Raw genomic sequence first — 23,738 nt, 5'->3', positions numbered from 1 at the left:
GACTCAGATGGATTTAACGCTGTGATAGAATACTGTACTCTGGCCATACCACGTTCTAGCACCATCTGCTGGTGGAAATTATCTTTGTTAATGTATGAATTTAATTATTTGTTGAGGATTTTTTATTTGTCAACAGATGTAGCGCAAATTGCTGCCTGCTCATATCTGTGTTCTTATTTAAGATCCACAACAAAATCGTTAGCGATCCATGGCAGAATTGTATTTCACTTTTGGCCGCCGCTGCAACACGGCAATGGATTCTTGATTCTGCACGTGGAACACTGTCACCCTCCTTGTAGGCGTTGGTGTTCTCCGGATCCTCTAGTTTTTCCCCAACACAAGCCAAACAACCATTTAAGGAATTGGCCAAACTTCCCGTTTATAGGACCTTTTGGAAAAATAACTCAAAATCTGAATCTTTATCCTGGAGAAATCCGATTCGCGATAAAAGCTCGTTTTGACAGATGTCCAGTAGGTATATGATAGGAGTGCTAAGAAGAGGAAAGGTAAACAAATCAGTAAAAGTAAATAATAGAAAAAAGATATACAAGTTGTATGTTAAACTTAATTCGCACCGTACGTAGCCAACCGTGCTAATTGGAGGTGTGCCGTAATCACAAGTTAACATTGCATAAGTACATCAATTAATAAATAAATTCCTAAATTTGGGAAAGGCAGCACAGTCCCAGACCACACCAAGACAACAACATAGTCCCCTCAATAATCGCGAAGGTCGATTTCACGCGTGTGCCTGACGCCAGAGCACGTCACCGTCGAATGGGTGACGTGAAGTGGGTGTAGATGGCGGTGGCGAGCCCGTAGTGGTGGGTGTCGGGCTCCATGCCGGAGCAGAAGTAGATGGCCTGCATCATGCAGCGCGTGGCCAGGATGCGCAGCAGAGTGTTGAGGTATGGTGGCGCTCCCGGCACCGCCGCCCGGTCCAGGGACTCGGCCAACGCCTTAGCCGAGTCCACCTGGATCTCGATGTTCTGCGCAAAAAAATCGGGCACACCGGCGTTTGTGAGGTGACTATCCCGCACGTGGCTTGTAGTTCAGTGCTGGGGAAGCAGCAAGGGTTGTGGAGTATTGGAAAGAAAACGTTATTCAGCGCACTTCCTGTGGGCATTCAGGTTTCCATAACCTGGCTTGCCAGGAGAAGGCAGTACAGCAAGTGGATTAATCTACATCTGGCACAGTGCCTGGCTGCCTTCCAGCGTTGTCTGTGGTTCGTCACACCTTTTGAGTTGTTCTGCCTCTAAGGGTGAGTGGAAACTATACGGCTACATCTCAAGATAAAGGTAAAAGGTGCAGCCCTGCAATTGCTCGCTCAGGCCAATACTGACATCGTTTCAAGACACCTCTGCTTCACAGTAGGGGGTAGCACATTCCCACCCATTTTGAGCATAATGTTCATCACAATAAGTCGACCTGATATTTCAACATTTCAGTGCTGGAATTTATCTAAAATTAAATACAGTACTACATTTATCGTGATGGTTTTTTGTTGCTTATTTCTGTGGAGTAGCTGGGAAACGAGCCGAGTCCTTCAACTCCCTACACTTGATAACACAGTATGTTCAATGTGGCTGCTGGATTTTGAAGCCAGGGTCCCAGCTGTAATCTCTGGGTCATAGGGTGACCCAGGTGACCCTTGCAAGACCTCAAACAAAAATTTGAGCCACCCGACGACCTCTGAATTCCTTGCGAGGAGGATGATATTGAAGGAAGGTTAACAGCAATCTAGAGACAGTAGAACCCCTCTTAAAGACGGTAATTGGTTCCACGAACACGAGCATTAAAGGATTTGGTCATTAAGCGAGTATAGGAAATACGTGTTAAAAGCTTAATTCGTTCCGATAGCATCGAAAGTTTCCCTTGTTCACCCAAAAAACGTACTTTATAATATTTAAACAATGGATATTAATACATAAAGATACTAACATTATAAACACATCATATTAAAATAAACACTGTTAATAAATGCATTAATTCATTTTGATTTAAAACTTTCGTGACTGCAGGGATTCATATTCTTGGTTCTTTCGGTAAATTCACGTAGAAGGGAAACAATAAAATAATAAAAATATACAACAATAAAATTCTCACGACGTTTCGACTGCAACACAAGCAATCATCATCAGGTGTGAAAACCACAACAAGAAAATTTGAAAAAAGTGGCGGTTATTTTAACGTTAGCACCACGGAGAGAGATTTGATAAGCCATTTCGGGTCTTAATTGATTGATCACGCTTAAGGTGGCTGTCAGAACGCATCCATTATTTTTTGTCTCCCCCCTCCTCTTTTCCGAACATAGATGGACTCGTCCATCTGAACAAACTGTCAAATCTCTCTCCGTGGTGCTAACGTTAAAAATAACTGCCACTTTTTTCAAATTTTCTTGTTGTGGTTTTCACACCTGATGATGATTGCTTGTGTTGCAGTCGAAACGTCGTGATAATTTTATTGTTTTATATTTATTTTATTGTTTTCCTTCTACGTGGCATTAATTCATATTTACTGTACCTACAAGAGCCCGTCGTTAACAGGGAAATGGTCGGTTAAGCCTACACATTGAGCTCTATGTAGGCCCTTGGTTAAGCGATTAGTTAACAAGGGTGGTCGTTAAAAGGGGTTCTAACTCTACCTTTGATTTCGCCGCCTTCACCAAGATGTCGTAGTTGGAAGGCGGAGGCGCCGGGTGGCGTCGGAGCAGCGCACACTCGGGGAATTCGCCTACGATGCGCTCCGCCACGGAGATGTTGGCGAGCAACATGAACTCCTCCACCATCGAGTTGGTCTCCCTGTGTACACGCACCAGTTTCCGCCACCACAACACATCAACCACAAGGGTCAAGATTCTTTATCTTAGATTATTTTGCTGATAATAAATTTCCCACGTGATAAGCCACTTTGTTCAGCTATCATTTGTGGTCAGGGTTTTACTTGGTAAGATAAAAATAGTTTAGTTTTATTTGTATATTTGTGTAAGTTATTTGTTTACCTTTCCAATACTTTGCAATCCTAACGTGTGCTTGTATTGTTTGTTGTTGTAACGTTGTGACCTGCCCCAACTGGACATCTGTGAAAAAAGAGCTTTATAGCTCATCGGATTCTTCCAGTAGAAATATATATATATTTTGATTCTGATAGAGAGATCTGCACAACAGTCGGATCGCAGTCATGGGAGGTGTCTTGTTGACGAGACTCACTTGAGTTCCTTGGTCTGCAGGTCGATCGGGTCGTGGGTTTCGCTGTCCATGTGGAATCGGACCTCAGGGGATGCCAGAGTCAATGCCCTACGGGTGGAGAAGGGACATGAGCGATTATCATGTCCAGCCAAAACAACACAGAATCTTAATATAAGACACTTCACAAACTCAGATATTTGAGTTGAACATGCACAGCTCGTTAAGTCAATCCACTGCTGGATGAGGGCCGCCCCATGTCATACGGGTCGTGGGGTGGTTTTACCGTACTTAACCGTGGTGGTCAGTACGCGTTGGCAAAGGTGGGGGAGCACAGACATGGGAGCATTAAGAAGAGTAAAACAATTTATGTCACTGCATTGTCCTCTATTGCCCACAATGTAGCCCCGCAGCAGCCTGTAACACTCCAATCTAGAAGGATGTTATTAACCAGGTAAAACCTTAACTTCTTTATTGTTGCCTTCATTTCCGCATCTCCAGCTTCTTCAGCCTCCCACTCCCAGCCCCACTCACTTCCCCCCCCCCCCCCCGGCATTTTGCCGTGCTCGCCCCTTTAATCCCTCTAGCAGCACCCCACTTCCCCTACCCCACACCCCCCATCTCTATCTCTCCCCCCTTGCCCCCCCCACTCTCTTACCTATATAGCCTCTTGTTACAACAGCCCTTTTTTGCCCACTTCAGCAATTGTTTCTGGCTGTGGTTGTCCCACCTGAAGAAGGACGCTTGTGTTGCGCCCGAAACGTCGTGATTTAATTTAGTTGTTATTTTATTTTACAGTTTTACCTACGTGACTTTACCGAAAAAAACCAGAGTATGAATCCTGTAACACTTGTTTGTGCATGATATTCACCCAAGCCTCATGCATCATGGGGTCAAAAAAGCAACAGGTGCAGCCTTGCAATTGCTTGCTCAAGCCACTGCTGGAAGAAGGGGGCTCCCATAAGAGGCGGCCCCTCTAGGGATACACCCTTTTACAGTCCCTCTCAATGTATTTTAGCCTACTCTTCCACGCTGGCCGGATGTCTTAGAAGACACGGGAGTAACCACACTTTACTGCGCCACAGGCGACCTGCCGATCGACTAAATGCGGTGCACACATTAATACAGCTCATCGCTCCAGTGGCGGTGGAGGGGATGAGGATCTTGACAATGAGTTACCCATATTCTTAGTTTTTTCGGTAAAGTCACGTTGAAGAGAAACAACAAAATAACAAAATATATATAAAACAATAAAAAATTCTCACGACGTTTCGACCATAACTCAAACGGTCATCATCAGGTGTGTCGGTTTGCATAAATGTATTAAAAAAACGGCATATTTATTTATTTATATATATATATTAAAAAAAAATAACGTTTGCGTCACGCGCAACGATTGGCAGTTTGCCCAGGACTAGTCCATCTATTTTTTGAAAAGAGGAGGGGGGAGACGAAATTTGTTTTTATGTATGCTGTCTGAAAGCCACTGTAAGCGTGAACAATCAATCAAGAAGTGAAATTATTTATCAAATCTTTCCAATGATTGCTAAGATAGAATCCATCTTCTCGGTTGAAATTGTCTCTGTGTTTGTATATGTGGATAGCCTCATGAACGAATCTCTCATGGAAGCCAGATGGCTTACAAAGAACCTCCGTCTTGGAAAAGTCAATGGCATGTGAGCCTACTGAATTAGAACAATGATCTGCTACGGCCGAGGTGTTGGTCCTACCGTGTTTAAGGTCTGCTTTATGTTCACGAATGCGGTCCGAGATATGGCGTTTGGTTTCTCCAATGTAACTACTACCACAGAGGCAACTTAGTTTGTAGACACCAGGGTATTGTATGTCCGGAATCACATCTTTTACAGACAGAACCAGATCACGGATTTTATGTAATGTGTTGAAACGGACCTGGATCTTGTGTTTATTCAAGATTTTGGAGATCTTTTTTGTGATCCCAGCAATGTAGGGTAAAGTGATGGTTTTGAAAGGCTCCTCAAGAGGGTTCTTCTTCATGGTTTGAGTGATAGCTTTGCGGATTGTATAGTCGGAGTAACCATTAGCCCTAAGAGCTTGGTGTACGTGCTTGAGTTCACTGCTTATGTGTTCCTGGTCGGATATGCATTGGGCTCTATGATACAGAGTCTTGATGAGAGAATTCTTCTGTGATGGATGGTGGTGGGAATCCGGTTTCAGATAAGCATCCGTATGGGTAGCTTTCCTGTAGACAGAGTGGCTCATTGAACCATCAGGTCTCTTTTTAATTAGGACATCCAAAAAAGGTATCTTGCCATCTATTTCGACTTCCATGGTAAATCTGATGGCTGGGTGTATGGAATTGATGTGGTCGAAGAATTGGTCTAGAGCAGGCCGGCCATGTGGCCAGATGACAAAAGTGTCATCCACGTACCTCTTCCATAAGGTTGGGCGCAGAGTGGCAGTCTGGATGGCGTCAGTCTCAAATTTCTCCATGAAAATGTTAGCTATAACTGGAGAAAGGGGGGAGCCCATTGGGGTGCCCTCAGTTTGTTTGTAGAAAGTTCCATTCCAAGTGAAGTATGTATTGGTTAAACAGTGTCTCACCAGGGGGGGTACCTCAGTGTTTAGTCCTTGATGAACCAAGTCTTCAATGATTGCAATGGTGTCAGGTACAGGAACCTTGGTGAATAAGGAAACTACATCAAAACTGACAAGCAGGTCGTCTGGGGACAGGGAAATACCCTTGATTGTTGATACCAGGTGAGTAGAATTTTGTACCGCAGAGGTGGTCTTTCCAGTGAAAGGACGCAGGATTTCAGACAAAAAACGAGCTAGTTTGTAGGTGGGGGAGCTGATAGTAGAGACTATGGGACGAAGAGGTGTATCAACTTTATGTATTTTTGGTAAGCCGTATAATCTTGGTGGCCTGGCAGCAGAAGGTTTCAACGAAAACTGTTTAGATTGATCAATTAATGCGGTTGAATCAGAAATTATTTTGTTGGTTTGTGTGACGAGGCTGTTGGTGGGATCTCTTTTTATTTTTGTATAACTACCATCGTCGAGTAATCCTTTAATTTTGTTGTTGTATTCTATTTTATCCATGATGACAGTAGCATTGCCTTTGTCAGCTGAGAGAACTACAATATCATTCCTCTTTTTTAATTTATATAATTCAAAACGCTCATCTTTGCTGAGGTTGCTAGCTGGCATCTTAGCGTTTTTGAGGGTTGCAGCGATTTCAGATCTTGCTACGTCTGCAGCGATGTGACCCAGGCCCCTGAGAGCAACGTCTACTTGGGCAATTATATCATTAACTGGTATGTGTTTAGGTGTGACTGCAAAGTTTAGACCTTTAGCTAAAACGGATTTCAGACCATCGGAAATAGAACTGTTACTGCGATTAATTACGACTTTATTAACGTCTAACTTTTTGGTGTGTGGGTCCGGTCTTTTGTTGAAGAGGAGGTTAAATTTGGAAATCAGGTTTTCCTTACATTTGGTCGACATAGTAGCAGCTGAAGAGGCAGTCATATTGTCTACATGTTCCCAATCCGATGTGGACATTATTGCCGTCAATGATAAGTGTGATTTGTAGAGTGTCTTGTCTAACTGATCTAGTTCTGTGCGTATAAGTCTGATTTTTTCTGAGATAAGAGCTAAGCTAGTTTTGAAAAGAATTCGTTTCGCATTAGAAGAAGTTACAGTAGCAGAGGTGAGTGTAAATGCGATTGGTATTACCCCAGAGTCGCGGCATCTCTTCAGGAAGGTGAGAGACTCGATCAGCTGAGCTTTCTTATCCCGGAGTTTGTTGAAGGATCTTAAAGTTATGTGAAAACCCTCCCCGTAGAGGCGATTAAATTTTGATTTAAAGCTTTCGTGACTGCAGTAATTCATATTCTTAGTTTTTTCGGTAAAGTCACGTTGAAGAGAAACAACAAAATAACAAAATATATATAAAACAATAAAAAATTCTCACGACGTTTCGACCATAACTCAAACGGTCATCATCAGGTGTGTCGGTTTGCATAAATGTATTTTGAAAACTGCATATTTATTTATTTATATATATTTTAAAAAAATAACGTTTGCGTCACGCGCAACGATTGGCAGTTTGCCCAGGACTAGTCCATCTATTTTTTGAAAAGAGGAGGGGGGAGACGAAATTTGTTTTTATGTATGCTGTCTGAAAGCCACTGTAAGCGTGAACAATCAATCAAGAAGTGAAATGATTTATCAAATCTTTCCAATGATTGCTAAGATAGAATCCATCTTCTCGGTTGAAATTGTCTCTGTGTTTGTATATGTGGATAGCCTCATGAACGAATCTCTCATGGAAGCCAGATGGCTTACAAAGAACCTCCGTCTTGGAAAAGTCAATGGCATGTGAGCCTACTGAATTAGAACAATGATCTGCTACGGCCGAGGTGTTGGTCCTACCGTGTTTAAGGTCTGCTTTATGTTCACGAATGCGGTCCGAGATATGGCGTTTGGTTTCTCCAATGTAACTACTACCACAGAGGCAACTTAGTTTGTAGACACCAGGGTATTGTATGTCCGGAATCACATCTTTTACAGACGGAACCAGATCACGGATTTTATGTAATGTGTTGAAACGGACCTGGATCTTGTGTTTATTCAAGATTTTGGAGATCTTTTTTGTGATCCCAGCAATGTAGGGTAAAGTGATGGTTTTGAAAGGCTCCTCAAGAGGGTTCTTCTTCATGGTTTGAGTGATAGCTTTGCGGATTGTATAGTCGGAGTAACCATTAGCCCTAAGAGCTTGGTGTACGTGCTTGAGTTCACTGCTTATGTGTTCCTGGTCGGATATGCATTGGGCTCTATGATACAGAGTCTTGATGAGAGAATTCTTCTGTGATGGATGGTGGTGGGAATCCGGTTTCAGATAAGCATCCGTATGGGTAGCTTTCCTGTAGACAGAGTGGCTCATTGAACCATCAGGTCTCTTTTTAATTAGGACATCCAAAAAAGGTATCTTGCCATCTATTTCGACTTCCATGGTAAATCTGATGGCTGGGTGTATGGAATTGATGTGGTCGAAGAATTGGTCTAGAGCAGGCCGGCCATGTGGCCAGATGACAAAAGTGTCATCCACGTACCTCTTCCATAAGGTTGGGCGCAGAGTGGCAGTCTGGATGGCGTCAGTCTCAAATTTCTCCATGAAAATGTTAGCTATAACTGGAGAAAGGGGGGAGCCCATTGGGGTGCCCTCAGTTTGTTTGTAGAAAGTTCCATTCCAAGTGAAGTATGTATTGGTTAAACAGTGTCTCACCAGGGGGGGTACCTCAGTGTTTAGTCCTTGATGAACCAAGTCTTCAATGATTGCAATGGTGTCAGGTACAGGAACCTTGGTGAATAAGGAAACTACATCAAAACTGACAAGCAGGTCGTCTGGGGACAGGGAAATACCCTTGATTGTTGATACCAGGTGAGTAGAATTTTGTACCGCAGAGGTGGTCTTTCCAGTGAAAGGACGCAGGATTTCAGACAAAAAAACGAGCTAGTTTGTAGGTGGGGGAGCTGATAGTAGAGACTATGGGACGAAGAGGTGTGTCAACTTTATGTATTTTTTGGTAAGCCGTATAATCTTGGTGGCCTGGCAGCAGAAGGTTTCAACGAAAACTGTTTAGATTGATCAATTAATGCGGTTGAATCAGAAATTATTTTGTTGGTTTGTGTGACGAGGCTGTTGGTGGGATCTCTTTTTATTTTTGTATAACTACCATCGTCGAGTAATCCTTTAATTTTGTTGTTGTATTCTATTTTATCCATGATGACAGTAGCATTGCCTTTGTCAGCTGAGAGAACTACAATATCATTCCTCTTTTTTAATTTATATAATTCAAAACGCTCATCTTTGCTGAGGTTGCTAGCTGGCATCTTAGCGTTTTTGAGGGTTGCAGCGATTTCAGATCTTGCTACGTCTGCAGCGATGTGACCCAGGCCCCTGAGAGCAACGTCTACTTGGGCAATTATATCATTAACTGGTATGTGTTTAGGTGTGACTGCAAAGTTTAGACCTTTAGCTAAAACGGATTTCAGACCATCGGAAATAGAACTGTTACTGCGATTAATTACGACTTTATTAACGTCTAACTTTTTGGTGTGTGGGTCCGGTCTTTTGTTGAAGAGGAGGTTAAATTTGGAAATCAGGTTTTCCTTACATTTGGTCGACATAGTAGCAGCTGAAGAGGCAGTCATATTGTCTACATGTTCCCAATCCGATGTGGACATTATTGCCGTCAATGATAAGTGTGATTTGTAGAGTGTCTTGTCTAACTGATCTAGTTCTGTGCGTATAAGTCTGATTTTTTCTGAGATAAGAGCTAAGCTAGTTTTGAAAAGAATTCGTTTCGCATTAGAAGAAGTTACAGTAGCAGAGGTGAGTGTAAATGCGATTGGTATTACCCCAGAGTCGCGGCATCTCTTCAGGAAGGTGAGAGACTCGATCAGCTGAGCTTTCTTATCCCGGAGTTTGTTGAAGGATCTTAAAGTTATGTGAAAACCCTCCCCGTAGAGGCGATTATATATAAATAAATATGCCGTTTTCAAAATAAATTTATGCAAACCGACACACCTGATGATGACCGTTTGAGTTATGGTCGAAACGTCGTGAAAATGTTTTATTGTTTTATATATATTTTGTTATTTTGTTGTTTCTCTTCAACGTGACTTTACCGAAAAAACTAAGAATATGAATTACTGCAGTCACGAAAGCTTTAAATCAAAATTTAATCGCCTCTACGGGGAGGGTTTTCACATAACTTTAAGATCCTTCAACAAACTCCAGGATAAGAAAGCTCAGCTGATCGAGTCTCTCACCTTCCTGAAGAGATGCCGCGACTCTGGGGTAATACCAATCGCATTTACACTCACCTCTGCTACTGTAACTTCTTCTAATGCGAAACGAATTCTTTTCAAAACTAGCTTAGCTCTTATCTCAGAAAAAATCAGACTTATACGCACAGAACTAGATCAGTTAGACAAGACACTCTACAAATCACACTTATCATTGACGGCAATAATGTCCACATCGGATTGGGAACATCTAGACAATATGACTGCCTCTTCAGCTGCTACTATGTCGACCAAATGTAAAGAAAACCTGATTTCCAAATTTAACCTCCTCTTCAACAAAAGACCGGACCCACACACCAAAAAGTTAGACGTTAATAAAGTCGTAATTAATCGCAGTAACAGTTCTATTTCCGATGGTCTGAAATCCGTTTTAGCTAAAGGTCTAAACTTTGCAGTCACACCTAAACACATACCAGTTAATGATATAATTGCCCAAGTAGACGTTGCTCTCAGGGGCCTGGGTCACATCGCTGCAGACGTAGCAAGATCTGAAATCGCTGCAACCCTCAAAAACGCTAAGATGCCAGCTAGCAACCTCAGCAAAGATGAGCGTTTTGAATTATATAAATTAAAAAAGAGGAATGATATTGTAGTTCTCTCAGCTGACAAAGGCAATGCTACTGTCATCATGGATAAAATAGAATACAACAACAAAATTAAAGGATTACTCGACGATGGTAGTTATACAAAAATAAAAAGAGATCCCACCAACAGCCTCGTCACACAAACCAACAAAATAATTTCTGATTCAACCGCATTAATTGATCAATCTAAACAGTTTTCGTTGAAACCTTCTGCTGCCAGGCCACCAAGATTATACGGCTTACCAAAAATACATAAAGTTGATACACCTCTTCGTCCCATAGTCTCTACTATCAGCTCCCCCACCTACAAACTAGCTCGTTTTTTGTCTGAAATCCTGCGTCCTTTCACTGGAAAGACCACCTCTGCGGTACAAAATTCTACTCACCTGGTATCAACAATCAAGGGTATTTCCCTGTCCCCAGACGACCTGCTTGTCAGTTTTGATGTAGTTTCCTTATTCACCAAGGTTCCTGTACCTGACACCATTGCAATCATTGAAGACTTGGTTCATCAAGGACTAAACACTGAGGTACCCCCCTGGTGAGACACTGTTTAACCAATACATACTTCACTTGGAATGGAACTTTCTACAAACAAACTGAGGGCACCCCAATGGGCTCCCCCCTTTCTCCAGTTATAGCTAACATTTTCATGGAGAAATTTGAGACTGACGCCATCCAGACTGCCACTCTGCGCCCAACCTTATGGAAGAGGTACGTGGATGACACTTTTGTCATCTGGCCACATGGCCGGCCTGCTCTAGACCAATTCTTCGACCACATCAATTCCATACACCCAGCCATCAGATTTACCATGGAAGTCGAAATAGATGGCAAGATACCTTTTTTGGATGTCCTAATTAAAAAGAGACCTGATGGTTCAATGAGCCACTCTGTCTACAGGAAAGCTACCCATACGGATGCTTATCTGAAACCGGATTCCCACCACCATCCATCACAGAAGAATTCTCTCATCAAGACTCTGTATCATAGAGCCCAATGCATATCCGACCAGGAACACATAAGCAGTGAACTCAAGCACGTACACCAAGCTCTTAGGGCTAATGGTTACTCCGACTATACAATCCGCAAAGCTATCACTCAAACCATGAAGAAGAACCCTCTTGAGGAGCCTTTCAAAACCATCACTTTACCCTACATTGCTGGGATCACAAAAAAGATCTCCAAAATCTTGAATAAACACAAGATCCAGGTCCGTTTCAACACATTACATAAAATCCGTGATCTGGTTCCGTCTGTAAAAGATGTCATTCCGGACATACAATACCCTGGTGTCTACAAACTAAGTTGCCTCTGTGGTAGTAGTTACATTGGAGAAACCAAACGCCATATCTCGGACCGCATTCGTGAACATAAAGCAGACCTTAAACACGGTAGGACCAACACCTCGGCCGTAGCAGATCATTGTTCTAATTCAGTAGGCTCACATGCCATTGACTTTTCCAAGACGGAGGTTCTTTGTAAGCCATCTGGCTTCCATGAGAGATTCGTTCATGAGGCTATCCACATATACAAACACAGAGACAATTTCAACCGAGAAGATGGATTCTATCTTAGCAATCATTGGAAAGATTTGATAAATCATTTCACTTCTTGATTGATTGTTCACGCTTACAGTGGCTTTCAGACAGCATACATAAAAACAAATTTCGTCTCCCCCCTCCTCTTTTCAAAAAATAGATGGACTAGTCCTGGGCAAACTGCCAATCGTTGCGCGTGACGCAAACGTTTTTTTTAAATATAAATAAATAAATATGCCGTTTTCAAAATACATTTATGCAAACCGACACACCTGATGATGACCGTTTGAGTTATGGTCGAAACGTCGTGAGAATTTTTTATTGTTTTATATATATTTTGTTATTTTGTTGTTTCTCTTCAACGTGACTTTACCGAAAAAACTAAGAATATGAATTACTGCAGTCACGAAAGCTTTAAATCAAAATTTAATCGCCTCTACGGGGAGGGTTTTCACATAACTTTAAGATCCTTCAACAAACTCCGGGATAAGAAAGCTCAGCTGATCGAGTCTCTCACCTTCCTGAAGAGATGCCGCGACTCTGGGGTAATACCAATCGCATTTACACTCACCTCTGCTACTGTAACTTCTTCTAATGCGAAACGAATTCTTTTCAAAACTAGCTTAGCTCTTATCTCAGAAAAAATCAGACTTATACGCACAGAACTAGATCAGTTAGACAAGACACTCTACAAATCACACTTATCATTGACGGCAATAATGTCCACATCGGATTGGGAACATGTAGACAATATGACTGCCTCTTCAGCTGCTACTATGTCGACCAAATGTAAGGAAAACCTGATTTCCAAATTTAACCTCCTCTTCAACAAAAGACCGGACCCACACACCAAAAAGTTAGACGTTAATAAAGTCGTAATTAATCGCAGTAACAGTTCTATTTCCGATGGTCTGAAATCCGTTTTAGCTAAAGGTCTAAACTTTGCAGTCACACCTAAACACATACCAGTTAATGATATAATTGCCCAAGTAGACGTTGCTCTCAGGGGCCTGGGTCACATCGCTGCAGACGTAGCAAGATCTGAAATCGCTGCAACCCTCAAAAACGCTAAGATGCCAGCTAGCAACCTCAGCAAAGATGAGCGTTTTGAATTATATAAATTAAAAAAGAGGAATGATATTGTAGTTCTCTCAGCTGACAAAGGCAATGCTACTGTCATCATGGATAAAATAGAATACAACAACAAAATTAAAGGATTACTCGGCGATGGTAGTTATACAAAAATAAAAAGAGATCCCACCAACAGCCTCGTCACACAAACCAACAAAATAATTTCTGATTCAACCGCATTAATTGATCAATCTAAACAGTTTTCGTTGAAACCTTCTGCTGCCAGGCCACCAAGATTATACGGCTTACCAAAAAATACATAAAGTTGACACACCTCTTCGTCCCATAGTCTCTACTATCAGCTCCCCCACCTACAAACTAGCTCGTTTTTTGTCTGAAATCCTGCGTCCTTTCACTGGAAAGACCACCTCTGCGGTACAAAATTCTACTCACCTGGTATCAACAATCAAGGGTATTTCCCTGTCCCCAGACGACCTGCTTGTCAGTTTTGATGTAGTTTCCTTATTCACCAAGGTTCCTGTACCTGACACCATTGCAATCATTGAAGACTTGGTTCATCAAGGACTAAACACTGAGGTACCCCCCCTGGTGAGACACTGTTTAACCAATACATACTTCACTTGGAATGGAACTTTCTACAAACAAACTGAGGGCACCCCAATGGGCTCCCCCCTTTCTCCAGTTATAGCTAACATTTTCATGGAGAAATTTGAGACTGACGCCATCCAGACTGCCACTCTGCGCCCAACCTTATGGAAGAGGTACGTGGATGACACTTTTGTCATCTGGCCACATGGCCGGCCTGCTCTAGACCAATTCTTCGACCACATCAATTCCATACACCCAGCCATCAGATTTACCATGGAAGTCGAAATAGATGGCAAGATACCTTTTTTGGATGTCCTAATTAAAAAGAGACCTGATGGTTCAATGAGCCACTCTGTCTACAGGAAAGCTACCCATACGGATGCTTATCTGAAACCGGATTCCCACCACCATCCATCACAGAAGAAATCTCTCATCAAGACTCTGTATCATAGAGCCCAATGCATATCCGACCAGGAACACATAAGCAGTGAACTCAAGCACGTACACCAAGCTCTTAGGGCTAATGGTTACTCCGACTATACAATCCGCAAAGCTATCACTCAAACCATGAAGAAGAACCCTCTTGAGGAGCCTTTCAAAACCATCACTTTACCCTACATTGCTGGGATCACAAAAAAGATCTCCAAAATCTTGAATAAACACAAGATCCAGGTCCATTTCAACACATTACATAAAATCCGTGATCTGGTTCCGTCTGTAAAAGATGTGATTCCGGACATACAATACCCTGGTGTCTACAAACTAAGTTGCCTCTGTGGTAGTAGTTACATTGGAGAAACCAAACGCCATATCTCGGACCGCATTCGTGAACATAAGCAGACCTTAAACACGGTAGGACCAACACCTCGGCCGTAGCAGATCATTGTTCTAATTCAGTAGGCTCACATGCCATTGACTTTTCCAAGACGGAGGTTCTTTGTAAGCCATCTGGCTTCCATTAGAGATTCGTTCATGAGGCTATCCACATATACAAACACAGAGACAATTTCAACCGAGAAGATGGATTCTATCTTAGCAATCATTGGAAAGATTTGATAAATCATTACACTTCTTGATTGATTGTTCACGCTTACAGTGGCTTTCAGACAGCATACATAAAAACAAATTTCGTCTCCCCCCTCCTCTTTTCAAAAAATAGATGGACTAGTCCTGGGCAAACTGCCAATCGTTGCGCGTGACGCAAACGTTATATATATTTAATATAAATAAATAAATAAATATGCCGTTTTCAAAATACATTTATGCAAACCGACACACCTGATGATGACCGTTTGAGTTATGGTCGAAACGTCGTGAGAATTTTTTATTGTTTTATATATATTTTGTTATTTTGTTGTTTCTCTTCAACGTGACTTTACCGAAAAAACTAAGAATATGAATTACTGCAGTCACGAAAGCTTTAAATCAAAAAATGAGTTACCCGTTTTGAATGCGCCTCTGCTTGAGGATCTTGGCCAGGGAGTTGAGGCCACGCAAGCTGCTGGTGACCGGATCCTTCCGCCCAGCGTCGTCCATCATTAGCTGAGCCTCTGCGTACGTCAGAGACGCCTGCGGGGATACGATGAACACACCACGGGTGAACCATGGGGTCCTCGCAATTACACAATGCCCACGCCTGATCCAAGCCCAAGCCAGAACTCAACAGATGTCTACGTGGCTCCCGATGACCACTGAGGGTTACGCTTACCCAAAGAAAGTAAAATTGATATATTTTATTAATTCTCAAAGCTGGAATTTAACCAAATTTAGTGCAATGTAATTTGGTGGTCTTTCGTGCAGTGAGTTTAACACGTAGGCTTTCGTGACCAATATCATCCATAATACAGGTTGTTTGGGTTAGATTGTGTAAATACATAAATGTGTCGTTAAACCCGCCACCACCCGACACAGCCGACTAGTAAGGGTTGTCACATAAACAGAACGTGGCCAATTCGTCACTGGTACAACACACCGGTGTGCTGTACTCGTGACGAATTGGCATGTTCTGTTTACGTGACAACCCTTATTAGTTGGCTGTGTCGGGTGGGGGTGGGTTTAATGACACATTTACATATTTACACGATCTAACCTAAAAAAACAAACCTGTGTTTTGTGCAGTGATTGTTGACTGGACAGAGACCATCAACTCACTACTTTCATGTCCTACCTCGCACCTCCGATTAGCACAGTTGGCTACGTACGGTGCGAAAGAAGTTCAACATGCATACTACCACTTGTGAACCCGTTTCATCTCGCTACACTTGTGAACTCAGAGGTGCAAGCTCAACGCTCTGACCTCTCAGCCATCCGGAAACCTCAACTGCACTAACATAGCAAGGCACCGATACAATACACGTGAAAGCAAACGAGAGTTTTACAAAAACTGAACGTCTGTGGGGGGGGGGGGGGGGGGGAATCACCTTGGAATTGATGATGCTCTTGGTAAAACGTGTGCTCACAATCTCAGCCTTTGGAGTCATCTCCCATATGCACGAGAACGCCAGCCTGCACGCGCACAGCACATGCACCGTCGCCATTCACCGTCGAGTGGCAGAGTCGTCGACATTGGAGTGGTGCAGGGTGTTCACTCAGGAAAGCCTCGCAAAGTCTCGAGACTCTTTTTCAGGAGGGTCTTGCCAAGTTTTTGGTAGTCGAGTCATTCTTTCAGCAGCGGGATGTTTGGCCAAATACCGGTTTGGGTTGTTACAAATTACTCAAATGGAATATATATGTAGCAACCATTGTTCGACTGCAAAAGCTTTGCAGTACCCTCCCGAAGTTATGAGATTCAGTGAGGCTTTCCATGGTTAAGGATCATAGTAGTAATAACACGTTTATGTTAGCGATGAGAGGAAACCTGATAACCTGGAGTCAACCCATGCTAAATAGGGGGAGAACATACAAAATCTACATGGAAAGGCAACCAAGTCGGGCATCAATCTTAGGCCATTCTTGCTGTGAGACATGTGTTACCATTGTGCCATCCTGGTTTGGCTGCTTATGTATGTACACATGCTTGTGTGGATCTGTACAATGACACTTAAACAGTGCCACGCATCATGGGATTACATGTGCACCTGGCAACAACGCACGTTAGCTGCTGAGTATGGGTTGCAATGTGCACACTCGCGAGTTCACAGTTGTTGGTGCATCTCACCGGTCGACGTTGGATCTCAAGGAACACAGGTTTGAGCTCAATAACTCTGGCACCATATCAATCCTCTGCAGGCGCACAAACACATAAACGCAACAACTTCTCTGTCAATAAACACAATCTGGCAAATACATATGCACCAACTCAACGAGTGTTTTGCAAGCAAACCCACACATGATTAAGTCACCTGCAGGTAACTGTTCAGCAAGGGGATATTTTCGCGAATGCCAGTTAAGATTGTATGGGTTTTATTTAGAGGAAATCTGATGAATCCAGAGGAAACCCATTCACTAACAGGGGGGAGAACAAACAAAGCTGCAAGCAAAAAGGCACAAGAGTTGAGTAATCAAACCCAGCGTCTCCTTGCTGCAAGGCACGAGTGTTACCACTGCGCCGATAGCCTGCCGCTCATGATGTCACGGTACATCATATTATAAGAAATCCACAAAAATCACCTCGTTTAAAACATCATGAGAGATATTTAGCATTGTTGTTGCACATTTTTTAAATTCTAATTCATTTTTAAGTTATCGTTATTCATACGGGAAGTACTGAAAAGCACGCAAAAAAATGTGGTGAAAATGTCAAATACAATTACAAAGTTGTGGGGAAACTGGTACCGCGATGATCGTTACATCGTAATATTTTACATCATGTCGTAAAGTTAAGAATGAAAGGATGAAATCGGCGGGTCGTAAAACACTTGATATTGTGGCAACAAGAAATCCACATCTCACCTTCTCACACAGGTAAACTGTGGTACCACGCAGAGATGCCTCCTCATCCAAGGCATTCCCCGGCCGGATAAAATAGCTCACATCGGCGATGTGTACCCCAACCTAGAACACACATTAATACACCGTCACCACCCTCACATGCATGGATGTGTAATGACAGGGTGATACCTGCCGGCCTGTAAGGGTAATTAAGGTTATAGCTGCATTACATAATGCCTTATTATGAAGGGGCGTATCTGGGGTAAAGGTCAACGGCGGAGTCAGTCGAGAAGCTCCGGGAACCATCCCGAAGGGCCTAGAAGGTTCTAGAAAGGGGGCGTGGCCAGAGGTGGAGCTTGGCCACTCCAGGCAGATATAAAGAGCACCGAATCAGAACTTCGGGGCTGTTAGCGTGGGGTCTGGGTCCTGGTTGCGTCGCTACGGTCGTCATCTCTTCGTCTCCGACCACGTGGCTGGTTCTTCTGCAAGAGCAGCTCTGTCTCCGCCGCTACGCTCGTCAACCAGCCAGCGTAGCTACGCAGGACGCAAATGGGCTGCGTGTTTGTACAGCCTAGGTGTAGCCGCGTTACGAAGTGTATCGCCCTGTGTGCTTTTAATAAATAAGACGCCTTCTACTAGACGTCTGGCGGAAGTCGCTCACTCCACATGCATGCATAACCTCCACCATAGCCACTCCAACCAAAGCACAATAATGTGAAATGAAATGCACACCCATTACTACCTGGTGCATTCATTGTGAACCAGGCATTCGGCCAGTGACGTGGACACTTAGGCCAGTGGGGTCTTAGCCATGGCTTGGCTCAGGCTTGGCTCTCGCGCAACATGCATTGAGATTATTTCTATTATTTTGGCTGCTATAAATGTCCAAATGATGGGCCACTTTGTTGAGCTATTCAGTTGTGGCCAGGTCACTAATCAAAAGTAAATCAATACCTCAGTGGGCTTTTCATGGTAAGATGGGGATGGTTTAGTTGTATTTGTTTGTGTTTGGGTTATTTGTTGATCTTTCTTGTACTTTGCACTACTATTATGTTTTTGTACTGTTTGCTGTTGTAACGTTCTTACCCGCCTCTACTGGACATGTGAAAAATAGCTTTATAGCTCATTGGATTCCTCCAGTATAAATATTCTGATTCTAATTCTCAATAAGCCACATCAAAGCAACGCTTAAAACCCAAGCTGCCTCTAAGCATGGTTCCAGCCCTGAGCCTCCGTGTCCCTTGTGCCTCCACGTATATCTCTGCATGCTCCCAGCCACGCTCAGAATTTCCGTGAGCTGAGCCTGAGCCAAGGCACAGCTGAGCCACTCATACTTCTTTGGAGGCAACGGAGCAGATCAAGCCAGAACCAAGCCATGTTGAAGTCAGTCCTGAGCCGAGCAGAGACCAAGAATACGGGCACTAAGGCAACAATGTTTGGAAACTTAATAACAGGAATATTGTCCACCCCTTTGTCAATCCACTGCAGGATGAGGGCTTCTCCATGCCGTAATGGGTTGCGATTGTCATTTGACCTTGCTTTGTTACGATGGTCAATGCAGGTGGTGAAGGGGAGAACTTGGGCAGTTTTTTTTAGATATCACTCTGTACCGGTGTTAGCCATGACTGGAACTAAACCAGCTTGACAGGATGAATGTGCAGTGCACTTATCATTGTGCCACTTAAACTCCCCTTGTAACCTCCGCTAGCATTGACAAAACCATGAAAGGAATAGGCACGAATTACCGCGACCGTGACCACGATTACCACCACCAAATGAATACCTCGGTGTTCCCATTGTCGAGCGGTTTGCAGTGTAGGGCATCGTCGATGTCTGTGCAGCCTGGAGGATCCACACTGCAGATGGACAACGCACGAAGGTCCTCCCTGCCAGCCTGGTCCTTGTACGGGACACACACAGCACCAGGTTCAACAAAACGCTGCCTTACAACAAACAAAACACAGGGTGAGCCATACATGGGTAAACCAACTTCATTCTAATGGCGTTCTATCTTCTCAATAGGCGACTGAATATTCTGAAAGTACAGTCCGTTCTCCTATAACTCTGCGTGTTTTCATATCGTGAATTATATATAATACGATGAATGCATTAGGGAACACATTTTTTCATAACATGGATGCGAATTGGATAAAAGGCGATCGAGTGAACAGAACTGCGTTGTGCGAGGCAGAATAAGCGGTTGTACGGTTGCCTCGGTGTAGCATCACACAAGGCGGGATGTTTCTGGATGCTTCTAGATGCTACTCACGTACCCGAAGTCTTTGTTAAGCCTGCGTACGCATCTCACGTGTTATCGCGGACTGTGCTTTACCCTATATTATTTATCATGCGATTTTTCCACAATTCGGTGTTCTTCAGGAACGCAAGTACAGCGTTATAGGAAAAAAGTCTGTAGTCCCCTTGCTCCATTCATTTATGTACTGGACCATCTCCACAGCTACTGCAGAGTCCTCCACATCCTGGCTCACCACTTTGATCCGCATCTCTCGAGGCCTGCCTCTCGGGTCTCCGCCCTGGTGCTTCCATAAGTCCGTCGCCTTCATTCCTCCGATGTGAATTTCCTCTCTTCTTACGATGATGTGTCCGAGCCATCGACTTTCTTTCAGGTCGACGGCTTTTCTATATACGGTCTGCGGTAAAGGTGTAGAGCCCCGTGGCTTCTCGTTCATGACAGTGCAGCGGAAGGACCTCGACTGGAGGGAGAGCTCCAGAGAGGTCCTCTAGAAGGTATTCTACGCAGGCCAAACATCTTGAAACTATTGAGGTTTGACAGCACGATGATGATGATGGGGGCTGTTTTCGCATTTGTCTATTGTCGGGGGCCTATACGTCGGGGGCCACACGTCATGGGCCACACCAAAGGCCACCCAGGGGCCACCAGTGGCCCGTGGGCCTTGTAATAAAGAACATTGAAGTAAAGGATTCTCACATGCACGACCAAGCACACCAACACACCGCAGGCGTAAGAATTGAACTCAATCGATGAATTGACATATCGTCACACGTCTCATGCGTACCTCTGCTGTGATGCTGAACGTGGGAGGGGGCAGGCATGCAAGTACGGCCTGGCTGAAGGGCTGGTGTGGCACGTCGTGCTCCAGCAGCAGCACCTCCGTCTCCGTCTCCTTATCCCCACATTCGCCCAGGGAGCGCACAAAATGGCCCTGCACAAGCACACCGACGATTAGCACGGTTGTCTACGTATGATACGGAAGAAGTTCAACATGCATATGCACATATGTGGCCAATCGTCACCGGTATCCCTTTTCCACTGGTACATTGGAACCCAGACAGTGCAGATCTCTCGAAGTGTCTGTGGTCACCCACTGGCTTTTTGCCGTGTCGAACCAGAACCAAACCGTAGTATGCTGGCCCCACAAGGCATCCAAATATATCCGGGGGCCGAGCAGGGCCAGGGGCGGGGCTAGCGACATGTTAATTGTGTGACGGCAGTCAGTACACCGCGGGGACGTGGCACTACAGCATCATCTGCACGTGCCTAGCCTTGTTCAAAGCATTGACCGTCCATGGCATGGATCCGCTTTTGCAGTGGATAAACAACCTGCAGCCTACTAAACCGTGCCAGCCATGGTGTCGCTCGGTTGTGCAGTGGCAAATAGGTATGAAAAGCACAACCACAATGCCAACCTTGTACCTAACGTACATTATGCAGAATATTAACCGACATCTGTTTAAACAAAGATACAACCCAAAGAATACATCTTAACAATATATTTAACTTTTCACCAATTTTGTTTCTCATTGTGTTAATGGTATTGCACAAGACAAGCAATCTATACAAACCCTTCGTGGTCAAGGACGACCCACAGGAGCAGACATAACAGAGCTACTTCTAAGATCCATTGAAGTGAAATGCAGTCCAAATTGTAGGGGGGCAGTGCTTTTCCAACCACTCTGCCAATCAAAGTAATGTTCATCACATGGCAGTCAAACGCAGTAGTTTTCTCAGAGATGGAAATCAAACAATCGAAGTGCACGACCAAATTTAATATCGTTTTTGGTGCAGTTATTGGTGACTGGGCTGAGACTATCAACTTACAACACCTTAATAACCTAGGTTGAATCACAGGTGAGTTTGCCATGCTTTCAAACAAAAAAATATCACAGTGGTGCCACTTCATCCACCCTGACTTCCAATTCACCGTGTCACCGTTCGTGTTTTGGGTTCGACGGCTGTATTGCATACAGAGCCGCCTGGCCGCGCGTCAAGTGACAGAAGGATGAGCCCGACGATGCCGACCACGGGACAGACGGGTGAGGTGTCACGGCGTCCGGGGCGTCACGGTGCAGTCGTACGTTCGGGTAGCGGGAGTGTCGCAGCCAGCCACCGATGGCCACCACGATGCGGTGGGCCTGCAGGGACGCTGCTTGTCTTGTCTCCACCCGCACTCGTGGCATGCGGCGGTCCGCGGGCGTGAACAGGTGGCGGGTGGCCTGCAACACGCCCAATGAGCCCCCAGTAAGGCATTCAACAAACTGTTTGGGCAAGTGCCGTCAGCACACACCTATTCAAGCTGGTACGGCAAACGACGGGGTGGGTACGGCCAGCACCATGCCCGACCGCCTTTGTCTCCACAGCGCTGATGTTTACATGCCACATCAGAGACTCATTTATGGCCGAGTCGACCTAGGGAAGGGCCCAAGACAGGTTCAGACATTTGGCGCTGTTTATTGGTTATGAGCGATAAATATAATCCAACTCGGGTCCCAGGATTCGTAGCGCAGCGCGCTAACCGCTACATTACCGCTCCCCACACGTACACACACACATGCAGATCAGCCCACCTCCTTGATTGGGCTGGGCATGAGCATGCCGCACAGCGGCCTCGAGTTCCGCTTGATGATGCCGACCACTTTGCCAGTGGGCCGACGCATCTTCCCACTTTCGGCTTTCAGCTGGAGACCAAAACAAAGGACAAACATCGTGTTGCGTAATCTAAGCAAGAGCGACGACAGCAGCAGCAGCTGGGATAGCACCGGGAGATGACAACGCAAACTCAAATGAGCACTCACCACAGTAGCGTCTCTCTCACACACTGAAATAATGAAATAACTATTTTTTTAACCAACTCACTGCATAACACAATACAATTTGGCTTGAAGGGGAAGGAGCAATCCAAAACAATAGCGCTTAACCTGCGGATGTGGTTTCATGCTGTGTCTCATCAATGTCAATAATGAGACTGACGCTTTGTTAAAATGACAAAAGATCACAGTGAGGAGTCCTCCGTAAATATTTATAAGTTAAAACAGTTCTGGCGATTGATAGAATCAACCGGAACACGCCCATCAGATACCACACGTTTAAAAAAAAACGCGTAAGCTTTTGCGACCAATATTATCTACAACAAAGGTTACCCTCCCATCTAATTCACAATTTGATGCTTAATCTCTCGATTCTTTATGATTTCACTGATTGACATTTTCTCTTACCTGCTTAGCACATCAGTCACCCTATATGTGTTTAATGTTTACGTAACGTTTTAATAAGTATAACTGTGCAATGATCAGCCTATAAATAATCTGCCCAAGCCAACTTGCACTACATGCGATTTAATATCTAACACTTGTTTATGTTTGTGCAATATTGTCGACTTTTCATAAACCACAGTTGTTTTCGTGCCAATTTCAATTAACTTCATTGCTGTACTTTAATATGTTTTGCATTTTGTCACTGTGGTATGTATGCATGTAGAACTTATTTCGCACCGTACACAGCCAACCATGCTAATCGGAGGTGCGCGGAAAGGACAACAATCTAAATACAAAAAGCAGTTCTAAAGAAATTAGTTTTCAATATAGAGGCCACCCTGTGACCCAGGTCACTCTCGCAAATGATACGTGTCCTGATCTCTTGAGTTCTAATTAAGTTAATTAAAATAAACATTAAAAAGGAGCTCAGACCGTGGAAGCGCCACCGTGTTGAGCCTGGATATGCATAACAGGTGGTATAGGCTCTGCGCCAAAATGGCAGGCAGCAG

The 23,738-nt window shown here is 44.0% G+C and overlaps 1 protein-coding gene across 1 annotated transcript; it reads right to left on the bottom strand.

The window, feature by feature from the left end:
* Window positions 1-767: 767 nt before the first annotated feature.
* Window positions 768-22,648, bottom strand: LOC142905580 (exosome complex exonuclease RRP44-like). The gene is made up of 6 exons (XM_076052207.1): window positions 22,543-22,648; window positions 22,024-22,191; window positions 15,287-15,414; window positions 3,210-3,296; window positions 2,645-2,801; window positions 768-989 (listed from the first exon to the last, which is right to left on the bottom strand). The coding sequence occupies exons 1-6, from the start codon at window positions 22,630-22,632 to the stop codon at window positions 768-770; spliced, it is 852 nt and encodes a 283-aa protein (XP_075908322.1). The 5' UTR covers window positions 22,633-22,648.
* Between the last annotated feature and the right edge of the window lie 1,090 nt (window positions 22,649-23,738).

Source organism: Petromyzon marinus, chromosome 55 (genome assembly GCF_048934315.1).
Source record: "Petromyzon marinus isolate PM22_M1 ecotype Great Lakes invasive population chromosome 55, UKy_Petmar_22M1.pri1.0, whole genome shotgun sequence".
Classification (NCBI taxonomy): Eukaryota; Metazoa; Chordata; class Hyperoartia; order Petromyzontiformes; family Petromyzontidae; genus Petromyzon; species Petromyzon marinus.
Note: the sequence above shows the minus strand (reverse complement) of the source record. Positions and strands in the feature narration are given on the sequence as shown.